The sequence below is a fragment of the Microplitis mediator genome, chromosome 7 (assembly GCF_029852145.1).
Source record: "Microplitis mediator isolate UGA2020A chromosome 7, iyMicMedi2.1, whole genome shotgun sequence".
In the NCBI taxonomy this organism is placed as follows: Eukaryota; Metazoa; Arthropoda; class Insecta; order Hymenoptera; family Braconidae; genus Microplitis; species Microplitis mediator.
In genome coordinates, this window is record NC_079975.1 from 18,921,106 (window position 1) to 18,938,559 (window position 17,454).

General features: G+C 28.5%; 3 protein-coding genes, 1 long non-coding RNA gene and 1 other non-coding gene across 5 annotated transcripts in view; 3 read left to right on the forward strand and 2 right to left on the reverse strand.

Annotated features, from left to right (window-relative positions):
- Positions 1-5,821, reverse strand: LOC130672073 (caspase b-like). Its single transcript, XM_057476332.1, has 6 exons — positions 5,634-5,821; positions 3,929-4,071; positions 2,678-3,845; positions 1,655-1,887; positions 1,317-1,584; positions 1-357 (listed from the first exon to the last, which is right to left on the reverse strand). The coding sequence occupies exons 3-6, from the start codon at positions 2,798-2,800 to the stop codon at positions 220-222; spliced, it is 762 nt and encodes a 253-aa protein (XP_057332315.1). The 5' UTR covers positions 2,801-3,845; positions 3,929-4,071; positions 5,634-5,821; the 3' UTR covers positions 1-219.
- On the forward strand, positions 4,416-8,463 carry LOC130672072 (tRNA-uridine aminocarboxypropyltransferase 2). The gene is made up of 5 exons (XM_057476331.1): positions 4,416-4,611; positions 5,804-6,066; positions 6,132-6,471; positions 6,541-6,743; positions 8,183-8,463. The coding sequence occupies exons 2-5, from the start codon at positions 5,978-5,980 to the stop codon at positions 8,313-8,315; spliced, it is 765 nt and encodes a 254-aa protein (XP_057332314.1). The 5' UTR covers positions 4,416-4,611; positions 5,804-5,977; the 3' UTR covers positions 8,316-8,463.
- Positions 8,312-13,500, reverse strand: LOC130672070 (protein arginine N-methyltransferase 7). Its single transcript, XM_057476324.1, has 6 exons — positions 13,177-13,500; positions 12,943-13,092; positions 12,632-12,853; positions 10,291-11,457; positions 10,052-10,212; positions 8,312-8,731 (listed from the first exon to the last, which is right to left on the reverse strand). The coding sequence occupies exons 1-6, from the start codon at positions 13,357-13,359 to the stop codon at positions 8,479-8,481; spliced, it is 2,136 nt and encodes a 711-aa protein (XP_057332307.1). The 5' UTR covers positions 13,360-13,500; the 3' UTR covers positions 8,312-8,478.
- The window catches only part of LOC130672075 (uncharacterized), a 16,341-nt gene continuing 12,330 nt past the window's right edge, over positions 13,444-17,454 (forward strand). The window contains exons 1-2 of the long non-coding RNA XR_008990620.1: positions 13,444-13,582; positions 14,352-14,531. This is a non-coding gene — a long non-coding RNA (uncharacterized LOC130672075). The remainder of the gene's footprint in view (positions 13,583-14,351; positions 14,532-17,454) is intronic.
- Positions 15,851-16,060, forward strand: LOC130672549 (small nucleolar RNA U3). The gene has a single exon (XR_008990730.1). It is a non-coding gene; the product is annotated as a small nucleolar RNA U3 (small nucleolar RNA).

Below are 17,454 nucleotides of genomic sequence, written 5' to 3' on the forward strand. Positions count from 1 at the left end.
TTTTTCTTACAAACGTACAAAAAAAAATTACAATAAATTATTTAATTTATTTATCAATATTTAATAAATATAATTTATAGTCAGTCAACGCAGGAAAATTGGAGCCCGCGTCAGACTTATTTTCAATAAGGCACCATTCCATGGCCACCACGTCAACGTGGTATTGGTTACAGTCAATTTTATAGATGCAACATTATTTGTTACAGAATTTTTATTGCATCATTCTAAAGCCCAATCTGGTTTATTATTAACCACAGGATTTAAATATAATTGTTTATTTACTCCCATAGTCTTGACAGTAATCGTCTGACAATTAATATCGTTACCGAATCGTAATTTTGCCATCCGAGCATCAATCTAAAAAGAAACATTTTAAATTCATAAATATGTTATGTCGCCTTACTAATTCCAAAAGAACTTATTGTTATACGTTCCCTCAAGCTGAAAGGGCATATAATTTAAATCATGCACCCTTTAGGCTTTCAAAATTTTTTTTTATCTATAGTACTAAAATAAGTCTACCAAACGATTGCCAATGAAAAAAAAATCATATGCCCTTTTGGAATTAGTAACCCAATATATATGGGTCGTTCCATGCCAAATCGGACAGTTTTAAAAATTTGAACTTTTGATTTCCTTCGTCTGTTTATAACCAATGGTAAAAAAAAATAAAGGAATTAACGGCTAATTGTTAATTTTTTAAACCTGTTTACAGTAGAAAATTGTAAAAAATTACTTAAAATAATCAGAAAAATAATAAATAGTGACAAAAATTGGCATTTATAATGATTAATAGAGAAAAAAAAGTTTTTAAAACTTTCAAAAATCGAAAAAAAAATAATAGCCATTAAAGTCCCACGATCAGAACGGGCTTAAAAGTTGTGAAATAGATATAGTTTGTTATAAAAATTTTTCAAACAAATCAAAATATGCATGAACTTTGAAAAAAAATATTATAAGTTTAAGACTTGAAAATCACATAGAAAAACATTTTGAAAAACTTGATCGTATTTTTTTCTAAAAAGTATATGAAAAAATAACAATTAAAGAAAAAAAAAAGTTTCAATTTGGACCATTTTCAAAGAAGCTATGATCAAAAAACAAAAAAAAGAGCGATTTTCGAACGGTTCATCGCTAAAATCTTAAAATTTATCAGGAAGAGTTTTTTGGTGGGTACCACAAAATATCGAAAAATGATGGAAATTAAAAGTTAAAATTTTTCAAACTGCCCGATTTGGCATGGAATGCCCCATATATATATATATATATATATATATATATATATACATATAAAATATTAAAATGTTAAAACTTACTAGTAACAGTAAATCCTGTACTGAATAACGGCAAGCATAATTTTGAAAAACATCGCAGAGTATTTGGATAAAGTAGGAGCCATATTTTATATTACGATACGACGGATGGTTCGGCAAAGTTGAGTGCACAACAAAAATATCAGAAAAATTACGTACTACTTTGTCTTTAACTTTCGCATATTTATTATTTAGTTTGTCAATATCTAAATCCATTAAAGGATTATCAATATTTTGATTGTGTTCTCGAGCTCTTTGATTAATTAGGCCTCTGAAAAATATTACGCCAAATTAACAAACAATCAAAAAAATGATAGTACATAAATAATTTATTTATTTACCTGCATGCTTGAAAAATAAATAACTTCGGTTTCCCAGCCATACTAGGACAATTTTCAGCCGAAAAATAATTAATTACTTCACTGCATGTTACTTGATCATCGGCCAACTCAATCACACTATTATTATTTTCATCATTACTAGATCCACCGTGTCCTGATATTACGACAAATAATGAATCTACTTTATCAAGTAATGAATGTTTTGAATATTTTGTTAAAAGTTTTCTTAACTCCTGTAATATAAATTTATTTGATTTATTAATTAAACAATCAGTTATACCTCCCTGGTTAAAAATTTCGATTGTATCTTATTGAGAACTATAAAAACTCGATTATTTTCTGATTGAATCTGATTCTTTTCAATCGGAAAATAATCAAGTTTCTATTACTCTCAATCGAAATCTCTACCCATAGTCTGCTCTCAAGATCGATAGGTGTTAGTGTCTTTTTCTACGTATGTGTCTTGCTGCAGATACTTGTGGTCAGATTTAAATTGCAAGCCTAGTGCACACCTTACACAAGAAATTTGTGCCAGATTATAACTCAATTATGCGTAAGTACCTACGGTAAGTTACTGGTGCAAGAAATGCGTCAGACACTGTATCATTGCACGTGTTCAAGATATCTTTATTATTAATATTCTTGCGTACGATACCATGAAGAAGACATACACAAATCTTGACATAGGTTTCTTAATAAACGATCTTGCGAAAGACACATACATCGAAAAAGACACTAGCAGCTAGGGGTCTTGCTCAAGAGACTTACTCTAGAATCTTGCTCAAACCCGTGTTACTAGGGTAACCAGAATACACGCTTACACTCATACATACCCTTGCACACACCTACCCTATCCAAAAATTCCCATAGAATCCACTCAACTGCGACAAAAACCGCATAGAAACCAATACGGTCTATAGGATTCTATGCGGTTTTTGTTGCAGTTGAGTGGATTCTATGGGAATTTTTGAATAGGGTACATACCCTTACACACATACCCATTTATACACACATATTACTTACATTAACAGTGATATTAGTTTTTCTAATAACTCGAAAACCAAGTTGTTGAAATAATTTAAATGTATTTGTTTCATCATATTTAGCAGATCTTCGATTGCGCTTTGGATCATTATAGTCAATCATTGTTATCAACAATACTATGCCTCTTGGATTGCTTCTGAGTATATGCTTCGGAATAATGTTTCCTTTCGCTATTTTTTTGACTTTAACATTCAAAAGTTCTTGAGCATCCCATGGACGAATTTCTAACTCATCATTTCTGTGGAAAAAAAAAAGTATGTACGTAAATCAACTAACCCATATATTAATAATAACAATAAGATGAAATCATTATTGTAAAAAAAAAAAAAGAAAAAAAATACTTAGCCTTTTGACGGTTTATAATATTAAAAAAAAAATTATCAATTCATTGTTTAATTCGTCGGATTTCAATTCGCTTTACTATTCAGTAGGACACAATTATATAATTATATTTATTATAAATAATTCATAAAATTTATTTTCAAGTATTTCTTTGCCTTTTAAATATTTATAGTTTTAGTAATGAGTAGTCTCTGGCTATCAGCCTTTTAATTGTCAATATTTATATATATATTTTATGAATCTTCATAAATTTTTCATATCAATTCCTACTCAGCAATATTTACTTGATATACTTTTTACGGGTGTTCCGTTTCAACTTATTACTCATTACTAATAATTTATAAATTATTTAATGCACTTTAATGAAATTCAAATTAATCCAATTTATTTAAAAATAATTTTCTTGGATCTCTTCTCATATTCATTTTCGTTTATAAATTCAAATTGTTTCCGCTCAATATACGTCGTCTAACTCATGACTGATGTAAATGCTTCGTCTTTTAAATCTTAATTTGTGTCATTACAGAGAATTATCTTTTCAAATTTCGCATTTTTCCATTAAAAGTTTCCTTATTTCCGTCGGGCATCAATTAGTAATTGTTTGCATACTTATAAGATGTTTTTTTTTGACTTACGCATTATAATTATCGGTCCTACAAACCAGTTGGGCTTTTTCTATCATTCGATAAATTTTATCATCGTCAGTGTTCGAAAAACGTTCACGAAAATTTTCGCTAACATGTTTCCCAACTTGGTCTATTTTCATAATTATTTGCCGTTTTTTTTCTAAATTTTCCTCTTGGTCCTAATAAAAATTATTGTTACTAAATACGTGTACTATTTAAAAAAAAAAAAAAAAGTGAATTTTAATTTTTTGAAATATTTCACCTGAGATGCCAGTATATTAACATCATCCTGGTTTAAAATATTATTTTTCGACATTGTATTCCATAATATATTTATTATACTAGGCATTGCATCGTTCATGCATTTATCAATTTTTTCTGGGTCAACAGAATCCATGATCAAAACTAATAATTAATTATAAAAAAAAAAAAAATGAAAAAATAAAATAATAATTAGCCGTTTCCAAAAATTGGTCAACGTGTATGGCGAATATTTAATTCGACAATGGTTAATTGAGGTTATGGTTGTAAATTTTATGCCACGGTCTGAAATATTTTATATCGCTGTGTCAAAGTTATCTTTTACGCTCGGTCGGGTACCGCGTGATTAGAGAGATTCTATCCGCACAGAGGTCACGAACAAAAAGACCCAAATCGGCTTATCTGTGGCCTTATATAGTCCCTTCCCCCTCTTTCCGCGCCCCTCAAAAGATTAATGAAGTTTTTAAAGAATGATAACGACATTTTTTTAAAAACTGCCATTGGCTTAAGGGTCAGTGGCAAACTATATGTGTGTAAAAGGTGTGCTTTTAATGAATAGTGTAGGTGTAGATCTAATAGACCTAAAAAAATAATCGATTTCCTAATAGGATTCGATCGTAATTCGTAACAAGGAAAATTTTTAGTAAAAATTACCAAAAAAGTATGATACTGTGAGAACATGAGGTAAATATCTAAATTTTTCCCATGCACATTGTACAATATAGTGCTCGATAGCATGTATTGTGGTCCCAGTAAAAGAATAGACCTCGGAAATTGTCCCCACTACGACGACACCCGAATTCCAATCTCTTGTTGGGTTGACAATAAATTAGTCCCATCGAAAACGTCGTCCTAAAATGGATAGTGGGGGTATAGGAAATACATGCTAGGTTATGGTAATGGGGCGACGACTTTTTAGTAGGGACGACTATGAATAAAGTGCAATTTCTACTAACAACATAGTAAAAAAATTTAGTTACTGCCCGTACGAAAAAATTATATATCCGGTATATACAATTTTATTTGCGACATATGTTCAAATTTGCCCGGATATATACGGATATATACTTTTTTCGTACCCGCGGGTAGCTAGATGTCCTTACAATACCAAACTTTATGGGTAATTTTTGCTCAAAAATTCTCTGTGGGTACCAATGTAAATGTGAAGAAAAAAAAGATAGAAAGGCATGTGGACGATAAATTTTAAAAAATCTCAGAAAATTTATCGATTATTACTGATATTTTTTAAATAGGAAAGAGTTGGTTGTTGATATTTAATAGGGTTCATCCCAAGCTTACTTCTACAACAAGAATTAGGTTGATTCATTGTTTGTGACGGCTTAAATCCAGGCGATTCATCGACATACATCCTAAAGGATGTCACTATAATAACCCTGATTAAGAAAAAAGATTTGAAATGATTCAAAACAATTTGAAATGATTTAAAAAATTTTGAATTGGGTACATAAACATACACTTAGCATATATGGATCAAATCATTTTTCTTAATCAGGAAAACTTTTTTACTTAATTATTCCTTAATTATAGACAATTATATTTAATAAAAACATCGATCATTGCATTAATCAGACTTTAAAGTTTCCAAAAATCATTAAAAAGCACGCAGTCAACTAATCCTTTGAGTTTTTGAAATGATTTTATGCGAGCATTTTGCGAAACAGTGTCTATTTGCCAGTAAAGCTCACCCATATAGTTGTTCCAACTTCCAACCAAAAAGTCGTCCCACCACCATTACTTAGCACGTATTTCTTATACTCCCACTATTCATTTTAGGAGTTTTTCAATATAAAAATATTGATAAACTTAGCTATTAGTTATAACAAATTACATCTAATAAAATTAAAAAATTTTTAAGTTTGGGTTTGGGTATTGAGCAAACAAAATGAGAACCACTGACGTTTAAATCAGTGAACTGCAGCGAACACGTGTGACGCAAGCAAATTAAGTAAATTTGAAATTATTTAAAATAATTAACACAATAAAATAAATATTGACACGTGCTATTACAAATATTTCATTTAAAAACATAATGACTGAAGAAAGTGATGATATTTGGAAAGAATTAGCCGAAATACCAGCAGATCCACCTGAAATGCGTGATCAATGTTCACAATGCAGGTAATATATAAATAATTATAATTAAAAATAAATAAATTTGTTTAAAAAATAATATTAATTTACAGAAGACCAATTACTGTTTGTTGGTGTCCGGGATTACCTAAAACTCGTTTGTGTCCTCAATCACGACTAATTATTCTCCAACATCCTGCAGAGGTTAAACGGTGTCTTCGCACTGCTCCAATGCTTTCATTGTCTTTAGAGCAAAATAAATGTCTTGTATTTCGTGGTAAAAAATTTTCATCAAAACATGAAGATCTTATGGAAATTTTAAAAGACAAAGATACAATACTGCTTTATCCATCAGCTGATGCTGTTGACATAAACGAGCTTCCTAAAGTCGGTGTCAATGGACAAAGACCTTATAATCTTGTTCTACTGGATGGCACTTGGCCTCAAGCTAAAGTATTTTTATTTTATCAGCACTAGTTATTATAATAAAATTACTTTATATAAAAGTTTCATATATTTTAGGCTATTTATCATTCTACTCCATATTTATCACAACTAAGAGCTTGTAAATTGGTACAAAGTATGGCAAGTAGTTATGTTATAAGGACACAACCAACTGAAGGATGTTTATCTACACTTGAAAGCGGTGCATTTTCACTGGCTATTCTAGAAAACCAACCGTGGTACAAAGATGCAATGCTTGGTCCACTGCATTATCTTTGCAAGTATGTTTAATTTACTTACACTGTTAGATATTTCACTTTAAAGAAGGGTCTATAATAATTTTTGTCCTAGCTTTTCTCTCAAACAAATTCTCTAAATGCAAAATTGAGACTGAGGCTCGATGTTTTACTCTATAATCTAGCAGTCTACGTTTTCATTTTTAAAAAATGTTAATTTGTTTAAGAAAAAAACGTGGAAAAAGTTTCCATTTACGCAATTGCAACAAGGGGAGTACCGTTTGTCGACGAGTGTAATAGGAAAAAAGTTCAGATCCCTTTTAAAATTAAAAGAATGGCAGGAATATTGAGTACTCAGACCAAAGCTAAGTAGATATTAAATTTTCAAATTTAAAGTTTAATATCTGATTATTATTGGTCCAAGTACCCAATATTCCTGTCATAGAATTATCAAGGGCAATAACATTCATAATTGAAAATTAAAGCAAATTATTTGCAGTTATTAAATATCCAATCAATCAGAAATTTAAAATTTAAATATGATTATAATTTAGCTTATTTATATACTTTATTATCACATTACTTTAATCTTCAAGTTGTAAATGTTATCAAAATTAAAATCACAGTTGATATTTTATTAGTCGATTAGTTAATTCATTTGAAATAATATTTATTTTAAAGCTAAAAGTTATTTGGAAAACCATAATTTTAATTGGAAATTGAATTTTTTTTTCGTGTTTAATTTTCAATTTTCAAATTAATTTTCAAATACGAAAAAGTTCATAGCAAGACTTGAATAAACTCACAATTATCATAAACTAATTAAGTTAAAAAAAAGCTAGTACTGTATTTTTAAAATTCTTTGAATTTAATTCCAACTCAACATCTTGATTAATTAAACAGTAAATATATTTTTAAATCGTCATCTTGTGTTTTCACTAAAGATTATAATTTATATTTTTTTTAATTACGTAAAAAATAAATATTTATATAAAAGAAATAAATTTTGTTAAATTTCCATGACAATTATTCTTGAAAATCTAAAAAACTGTTAACAGTATAGGGCAATAATTTTTCTCATCTGTCAAACCAGTCATAAATATAAAATATAAATGTCATAAAAATTAAAGTGATAATAGATTTTATTTTATTTCATCCAAACAATCGTTTATTTTACTGTCTATAAGTAAATTAATTTTAAAGCTGATAGTTTTTTTAAAAACAATTAGTTTTATACAAAATTCTTTTTTTTTTGTATAATTAGTTTTTAAATACGAAAAAGTTCATAGCAAAGTTCAAATAAACTCTCAATTATCAAAAACTAATTAAGGTTTTTAAAAAAAAATCTTTGTATTCCAATCCAACTCAATATCTAAATTGATCCCATAGAGCATAAATTTTTAAATCATCTTATTTAATTGTATCTTCATTGATTCTATGGACGAATTTCAAATTTTTTCAAAAATAATTTTTTTTCTTTTAAGATTTCAGTTGGAGAATGGAGCAGTGACGCATCAGAGTAAAGAGTTTTTAATCAAACAAAAAACGTATCCTAAATTAGTGGGTAAACGACTAGCTAGACAATTAAAAATAAATTCAAATGAATTGCATAATTAAATACTTAGATAATTTATTAAAATATAAAACTTATAAATTGATAATTACAAAAGTATGTAATTAATTTAATTTTTATAAAATTTTATTAATATGTATAATATATTTTATTATAATGTGTATATAATAAAACAATTTTTTTATTTAATTAGTCAATGTTCAACAGTCATTGCAATTTAATGCAGGATTTAAAGTCAAAGTATTGGTAATCTTGATTATGATACTTGAAAAACCAAGTAACTGAGTGTTGTTTTGTGACACTTTGGATTTTTCGTAAGAGATGAACACCTTGCCGGTTATTCATGTCCCAGGTTATTCTTTCTCCAGCAATTATTGGCTTTGATGGTCCTGTTGATACCATCAGTTCAGAATCTAGGTACCAATCTACCCACAAAGCTATTCCATTGCATGATCCTTCTCTAAAAAAGTATACAATAAAAATATGAATACCACAAATAATTAATTTACAACTTGACTTTAAAATATTTTTAACTTATGATGCTAAATGATCCCGATTTTATTTTTTCAAGTCAAATTTTGAAAAATACATTAAAGTCAATTAAAGTTAAAAAAAATTTTCATCGATTTTATACCAAAGAATTTTAAGAAATTTATGTATGACCGGTCATTAATTTTTTGACGGTCAATTTTAAGACAATTTTTTCATTTCGCATCACTAATTTAATTATAATATTAAAATGTTAAAAAAAAAAAAAAAATTAAAGAACTAGTTTAAAAAAGGACAAAAAAATTAAAATTGATAGAATATCGATAATAAAAAAAATCACAATTATTATCTAGAACTTAGTCAATAAATTTCAATAAAATTAAAATTTTGGAATTATAATTAAAAATATATAATTTTATAGTCGAAACTTTAATAGCATAATTTCATTGAACAGGAAAAATTTTGTTAAACAGCGTCTAAAAATAGCTTTAATATATTTGTATACTTTAGGGTGGTCGTTAAAAATTAAAATTTTTCAGACGCCCCATAAAAAGCTTCTTTTTAGTGAAAAAATACGTGAGGAATTTGGTTTTTTCTTTTTAAGTAAAAAAAGCACGTGCCTCAGAACGATTAAAGTTCATTTTTCGATACAATCGCGGTTTTTTTTTATATCTCATGAAGATTAAAGGAAAAAAGTATAGGAATAATTTTGTAAGACATTAAATTCTTGACAAAAAAGATCACATTCATTTTTTTTATAAAATGTGTATTTATGAAGATATTTTAAAAAAACTTTTTTTAGTTCTTATCAATTGAGCATTTAAAGGATTACGAATGTTCAAAATAATGTTTTTTTTTTTAAATATAGACAACTTCGTAACTCGTAACATATCAATCATTAATGCTTGTCATAGTTTCTATATACCTAGAAAAATGTTATTTTCAACATTTGTATTTCTTAAAACGATCAATTCATAAGATCTAAAAAAAGTTTTTTTAAAAATATCTTCATAAATACACATTTTATAAAAAAAAATGAATATGACATTTTTTTTGCCAAGAATTTAATTTCCTACAAAATTGGTCCTATGATTTTTTCTTTTAATCTGCATATTTTGTAAGATTTAAAAAAAAGACGCGATTGTATCGAAAATGAACTTTAATCGTCTTGAGGCACGTGTTCTTTTCATTTAAAAAGAAAAAATCTAATTCCCCGCGGATTTTTTCACTAAAAAAAAGCTTTTTATGGGGCGTCTGAAAAAATTTTTAACGGCCACCCTAATCTACTTACTTAAGTATAGGCACTTGTCCAGAGAATTCTTTTCTACTTTCACTATCAAAGTTTTGGTCAAAGCTAAAAGATGCAACATCAAACGGTGCTGATAGTGCACGTCCAGTATATTCCCATAGTGGATGAACCTCAACTGGATGATCACTTATTTCACTAGATGACTGTAATAAAAATATAATAATTACAAATTTAACAAAAAAAGACTGAAAAAAAAAAAAAAAAATAAGATAATCACTTACTACTATCAGCTTATCAAATGTTGTCATATCAAATCCTTCACAAAGTCCTAGTGGAGCACGAATGTGATGTAGATCTTTAAATTGTACAATAACTCCACGAATAGACGCTGATATGGGTACGGACTTAATTCCATTACCGTAAGTTGACGCTAAATACCAAAATCTTAAATTATCCCATGGGAAAATAGAATTAGCATAATAAGGTTCGCCGATAATTAAATAATTCGATTTATCATCGTCATCATTACAAGTAAATTGTTCGATTGAGTCAATTATTTCAATTTTATTATTTAAATCATTAGCTTCTATAAAGCATTCAATAGATCTCCGTGATAAATAATTTGGTTCAAATAAAATAACTTTTTTAACACCAAGATTAGCAGCAGCGATTCCAATTAATGAACCATCTGAAATACAAAGACACGTAGTTTCCGAAGTAATGTGTTTTTTCAACGCATTTATATACTTGTTATTTCTTTCGCTGTCATTTAATTGTCCTAGTCGAGTTCGAGAGTAAGCGATATGTAGTGAACAATCACACACAGGACTTTTAGTAAATTTTAATTTAGAATAATTTGATTTAGGTAAATTAAACCAAAATGAATATCCATCATGATAACCAACGAGAGTTATTTGTTCGTTTACTTTTATTGAAATTTCTTCTGGAAGATAATAAATAGCTTGCATCCAGTGATCCCGCCATGGAAGTTTATCAGTCATTTCCTCTAGAGATAATCCTTTATTAATATCTAATTTAGTGTCTGGATGTTCCCATACTGGAGCACAACTCAATAAAATTTCTTTATCTTCGTCCATATTTAAATCCCACCACATAAATACAGCATGTGCAGTACCGCATGCAATAGCATTACATTGCAAAGTATTTATTTCATTGAATATCAAAGGAACTTTTCCTGACCAATCAAATTTAAAAATTGGCTGAGGTGCTAATAATGGTACGAAAGATTCTCTTGGTAATTGACTCAGCTGAATATCATGCACTGCTGAAGAACCAGCACATTCATTTACTGATTTAGGAGGTTTCATTAATAACTTTCCAGTCTTTGGATCTTTTATTTCATTCACGCGATTCCATTTACGAACCGTTAAACTGTCGATTACTTGAACCCAAACGGTCCCACTGTCGGGCACTACAATGCAATCTTTCTAAAAAAAAAATATAACAATTTTAAGGTCAAAGGCCCAGTTTTTGACATTTTCAACTTTATTTTAAATTTAAAAAAAAATTGAATTAGATAGATAAATAAATTTGTTTTTAATTTTAAAAAAATCATTCTGTACTTAATTAACAGCAATAGCAAAAATTAAAAATTAAATATCTTGATAAAAAAATTTTTTTAAGCGGGTAGTAATCAAGGAAGCCTTTCTTTAGTTATAGTGTAAGCAGTTTACGGAAAACGGTTTCAGAATGTAATATGTTATCTTATCACCATATAACTATGAAAATATAATAAAAAATACATGAGTGGGTTAATAATTAACTGTAATTTAGTTTATTAAAATATTAATGTATCATATTAAGGGGGAAAAGGGTCTGAGATACAAAAAAAAGAGGATATTTTTGTAATTTTTTTTTCAGAGTACCTTCGTTTAATAACTTCTTAAAATTTGAGACATTATTAAGCATCATTCCAAGAATATTCTGCTAAATTTTCATAAAAAAATATTGGAAAATAAGCCAGTGGTAGTGGGGAGAACCGAGTCACCTAAAAAAAAAAAAGACTCCATGCCCTAGGCAGGATAATTCATAACTGCCTCATCTGTAATTAAAAAACCGAAAAGATTTCTTTAGTACATAAGTTTATCTTGGATTTGAACGGAGGATTTTTTTTTTCAACGAGTAACTACTTATTTTTTAATTAAACCCAAGGAACAATTTTTGGCAAAAATCAGAGTTTTTTGATTGCATCTTTACCAAAAATTCAAAAATGAATATTTTGTATATTCTTTGATTCAAATCCAAGATAAACTTATTATGTGCTAAAGAAATCTTTTTGGTTTTTTGATTTCAGATGAAGTAGTGATGAATTATACTGCCTATGGCATGGAGACTTTTTTTTTGAGGTGATTCGGTTCTCCCCACTACTACCAGCTTATTTTTTAATATTTTTTTATGAAAATTTAGCAGAATATTCTTGGAATGATGCTTAATAATGTCACATATTTTGATAAAGAAGGTACTCTGAAATAAATATGCTCTTTTTTTTCATCTCAGACCCCTTTCCCCTCTTAAAGTGTCAGTAACTGGGCCCTTTACCTTATTCGTAACATCAAATCAATTAATAAATATTATTAGCTATTTAAAATGATGAATTTTTACCTCTAGAAGATGTTCATGGGCGTGTTTAAATGTTGGCAGTGCACCTTCACCAATTAACTCGGTATCAAATACTTCAGTAACTAGAATATTTGCTCGTTGTTTCATATCTCCTGTTTCGCCGACAATTATTTCAGTTGATTTTTTTTTAATTAATTTTATTCGCGACTCAAATCCGTTGTTTTTTATTATTTTTTCAGCACATTCAGCCATTGGTCTAAAAGCCTTTGAATAAAATAAAAATATATATTTTGTATTTATTGATAACACTAATTTTTTTTTTTTTACTTTTATTTATAAATTATCACAATTACCTCACATGCAACAATTGTATCAGCACCACATCTAGCTGCCATCATTGATAACAAACCTGTCCCGGTACCAATATCTAGAACGTTGGCTTTTAAACCTTGCTTATGTTTTTTGGCGATTGCTTTTTGCAAAGCAAGATAATATTTTTCATTCTGAAATAATATAAATAAAATAATTTATGTTATAAATAAATGAATATACAGGTTATTAGTTTATAATCATTATGAAAAATATACCCTTTCATGATCGTGTAGCATATCAGCAAAAGCTGAACGTGCAACTTCTTGATGATAATCATAATCAGGATTTTTTTCCTCCCAAACAGAACATCCAGTAATGGGATCATAATTTTGGGTAAAAATACTCATTTTTGATAATTTAATGTATTTTGAATAATTTAAAAGTATTTTAGATAACATACAAAAAAATTTATTTATGAGGTTAAGTAATTGTTGTTATGAAAATTATTTTTAAAGGTTAAGTCAATCAATGGATTTAAATAGCACGTGCTTGGCTATAGAATTTTGTGCTATCTCTACTGCTCTCTAGTGGCTGAATTTTTTCTAAATCATTTTTTTTCTTGAAAATTTTGAGTACCCAGACAGCATTCAAGTCCCATTTTCATAAAAATTTCTAAGTGCTGTAAGCAAAGACAAAATTTTTTTTGTGATCCTAACGTTAGCAGACAGTTAAAAATTTTCGGATTTTTGTTTCAACGACTTAATTTAAAAAAAAAATTAAAATAAAAATATGCGCATGTAGAAAATTTAATAAACTGTAGGTGCAATTTTTTCAAATATTTTATTTTTAATAATTTATTGTTTAAAAAAAAATCCAAAAATTATTGGACGTCGGCTAACTTCATTATCATAATTTTTTAAGTGTGACTGGAAAAGAATTTTTTATAACAAATACATAGTTTTTTTAAATATTTAAAGTATAAATAAATAGTCATGCTATAAGACAATAAATGAAAAAATTAAAATCATTTTCCGATAAAAATGATTTTATCTGATTATAAATGACTATATATGATTATATATGAGATCATATATAATTATATATACCCGGGAAAAAATCATCAGACCTGATCATGCATGATCATGCCTGAATATTTGCCAGCCATGAGCATGCGTGATTATGCTCGGTCGGGCATGATTATGCTCTCTCATGCATGATCACGCATGCTCATGGCTGGCAAATATTCAGGCATGATCATGCTTAATCATCGTAATTTTTTTTTTTATTATAATTTTTTATTTGAGATAGCAAATTTTTCATTGTGATTGTTATTGTTGTTTAATTTTGATTCGCATTTTTCTCCGTGTATAATTACAATTGTTAGAAACAAAAATTTCTCCTTCTTTTTTTTTGTTCATTAAAAAAGTTTTAATTGTGTTGTATTTCTCAGAGTGAAAGTGTTTCACCACACGATATGAGACGAGAATTTTTAACTGGATTTTACGGAAGCGCTGGAGAAGCTTTAATTACTTCAAATAAAGCAGTATTATGGACCGATGGAAGGTATCACCTTCAAGCTGACCAACAACTCGACTGTAATTGGATTCTTATGAAATACGGCCATAAGGGAGTAAGTAGTTGTTGACAATAATTTATGTATTCATACAACTTGCTTTATCTGTATACGTATAGCATAGCATAATGTTAGATTTAAATCTAAGTTCCAGCCTAAAATTATTGTAGTTCAGTGTCAGTCGCTAGGTGGCCAAATAATTTTTTGCACGCCTCGGAAGCGAAGCGGAGAGGTTGTGCTTTATAATCGACCTGTCAAGGTCACACGAATTCCACTCATTAAAGTGCATATATTTTTTTTCTATTACTCTTACACATTATGAAAAACACATCAATATAAAGCTGAAACACTAATAAATAATCCTGATACTTTTTTTAATTTGTCTAATATGTATTAATATAAAAAAAAGTTCATTAAAAAAAATTTATCGTGGACGTCCATTAGTCTGTGGTTCAAAAAAACGGCGTGGTACGGATATCTCGAGAACGACTTGACGAAACTACTTAATTTTTCTTTCAAAATTTTCAGAAATAAGCAAAGAAGGTTCCTTTCGAAAATCACTACTGTAGGCGTTCTCGTTTTTTTTTAAAATAAATCATTACGGTTAAAACCGGCAATCTTACATGTAAACAAACACACACTGCCGCCATTTTTCATTAGGAATGTTTTCCTTATTTATTTTTTTTTTACTTTTATTACCGTATATTTACCATGGAAATTTCTATGGGAAAAGAGCGGGATATTCAATTTTATTCGAAATTTAACTTTTAAAAAAAAACATAACATGAGCGTTCGAGGCGTGCACACTGTTAGAAGTATTTATTTGAGCCAAATAAATATTTGTTAATAGTTAATAAATGATTTATTAAATGAGATTTATTTGGGCCAAATAAGCCATTTCTTAATAGTTAATAAATGGCTTATTTGAATAGAAAGAAATGACACGTGATGTTAATTAAGTAAGGTTATGACAAATAATTTATAGGACTGTTTAATTTTATTTTTTTAAAGAAAATAATGCAAACAATTAATGTTAATTGAAGATAAAAATTATTATACAAAAGATATAAAAAAAATGAAATATTATAATAAATTTTTACTAACAATCACACTCATTCCATTCAAAGTTATAACCTGAACTTCATGTGTCATTTCTTTCTATTCAAATAAGCCATTTATTAACTATTAAGAAATGGCTTATTTGGCTCAAATAAATCTCATTTAATAAATCATTTATTAACTATTAATAAATCTTATTTGGCTCAAATAAATACTTCTAACAGTGCACTTTTGGATTTTCCAATTTTTTTTTTTTTGTTTCGCTTCAGTAACTTGTCATAGAGTTTTTATAAGGGATTCAAATGCACAGAACAATTAAGATCATACTTCACAGGATCATTTCTGTAGTATATCTTCACATCCTCTCTACTCTATAGTTGAGTCGATACAGCCACGATGACGAGGAGTAATCCCCTGAGCGTGAGGAAGGCTGAGGTCTTAACTTTCGTCGAGAACTCAGCCATCGATGACCGTTCACTCTTTGAATTGAAATTCAAAGAGCTTGGGAAGTGGATATTCTGAGTGGTCTCACATTTACTAACATTTTCTTAGCGGGAAGTTAAAAAAATTCATTTTTATATTTTGTCATTTTTTTTATATATTTTTTAATGCTGCTAATAAAATGGCTCTGCTCTCTTGATCTTCATTAATTTTTTTATTTGCACGCTCGTAAATTCTTCTAGCTACTTCGGCGTTGTCTTCATTATGGTGTTCATCAATCTCAAATTTGATATAAGCGACCCAAATTTTGACATCATTCGATTGCTGAAGCAGACGATCGAATAACTTCCGCGCATTCTCAGGCTCTTTTTGGGAGATTTCAAAATCAATATATGCTTTCAATAAGCAGTTAACACTATCAGCCTTTAGATAACGTAACCCCATGTTATACAATGCACGCACACGCTCACTTTCATTCCGTGAAATCTCGAATCCTATGTATTTCATCCACACATTAAAATTTTCTGGTTCATCTGATAGCCAATTTTGATAGAGTTCCCTACAATGGCCATATTCACATAACCGGTTCTCTAGATCGATATACCCAGTGAATAGTTTGTTTTTTGGACACATGTCTAAACTTCGAAGCATAGTTTCACGCATTACAGTTAGATTTTTTCGTCTTAAATTTTACGTATAGAAGCCAGATCTTTCCAAACGTGAATATTTTGTGCGGTATCAATTTGAGACAAAATGTGTACACTTGTCGACAACGATCCAAGTCTTGAGTTTCAAGTTCTTCGAAGAGGGCGTAATTGATCTACAGGTATATATAGCGGCGCCAATAAGCTTTTTCATATTTTTTTGGTACGTTAGCTATGGCCCGTTCGTACACTTCTCGAATTTGATCATGGTTGCCTAATAACTCAACGAATTTTGCGTAATTTAGCCATGTATCATAGTTAACGTGATCTTCAACTGACTCTTCATTATCATATGTCACCTGAAATATTTTGATCTTAGTGAGTACTATTATTTTATAAATTATTACGGATATTGATGATGAAACTAACTATGTAATACTTTTAGCTTAAAGCGGTTCCGAACAAATATTACCATATGCGTAAATTACGAATGCCCTTTAAGTCATTTATTTATAATGTTTATTTTTCTGCTTCTTATATTTTGCTATAGATTGCAAATGACAATTTATGCTTACGCTAATAGTTGATCACACCATTGGTCTTAAATTAACATATTTCTGTCCGAGAAGAATCGATTATATCTAACTATATATGTATACTTGGATATGACCATAAATAATTCTATATAATTGTATGTAAATTTCTGCACGATTATAATTATGTCTAGTTATATAGAATTGTATGTAATTATATACAATTAGATATGACACTTAAAGTAAAAATAAAGTGATTGTATATAACAATACATAATCAGTTATTATTCAGGGTGGCCACAA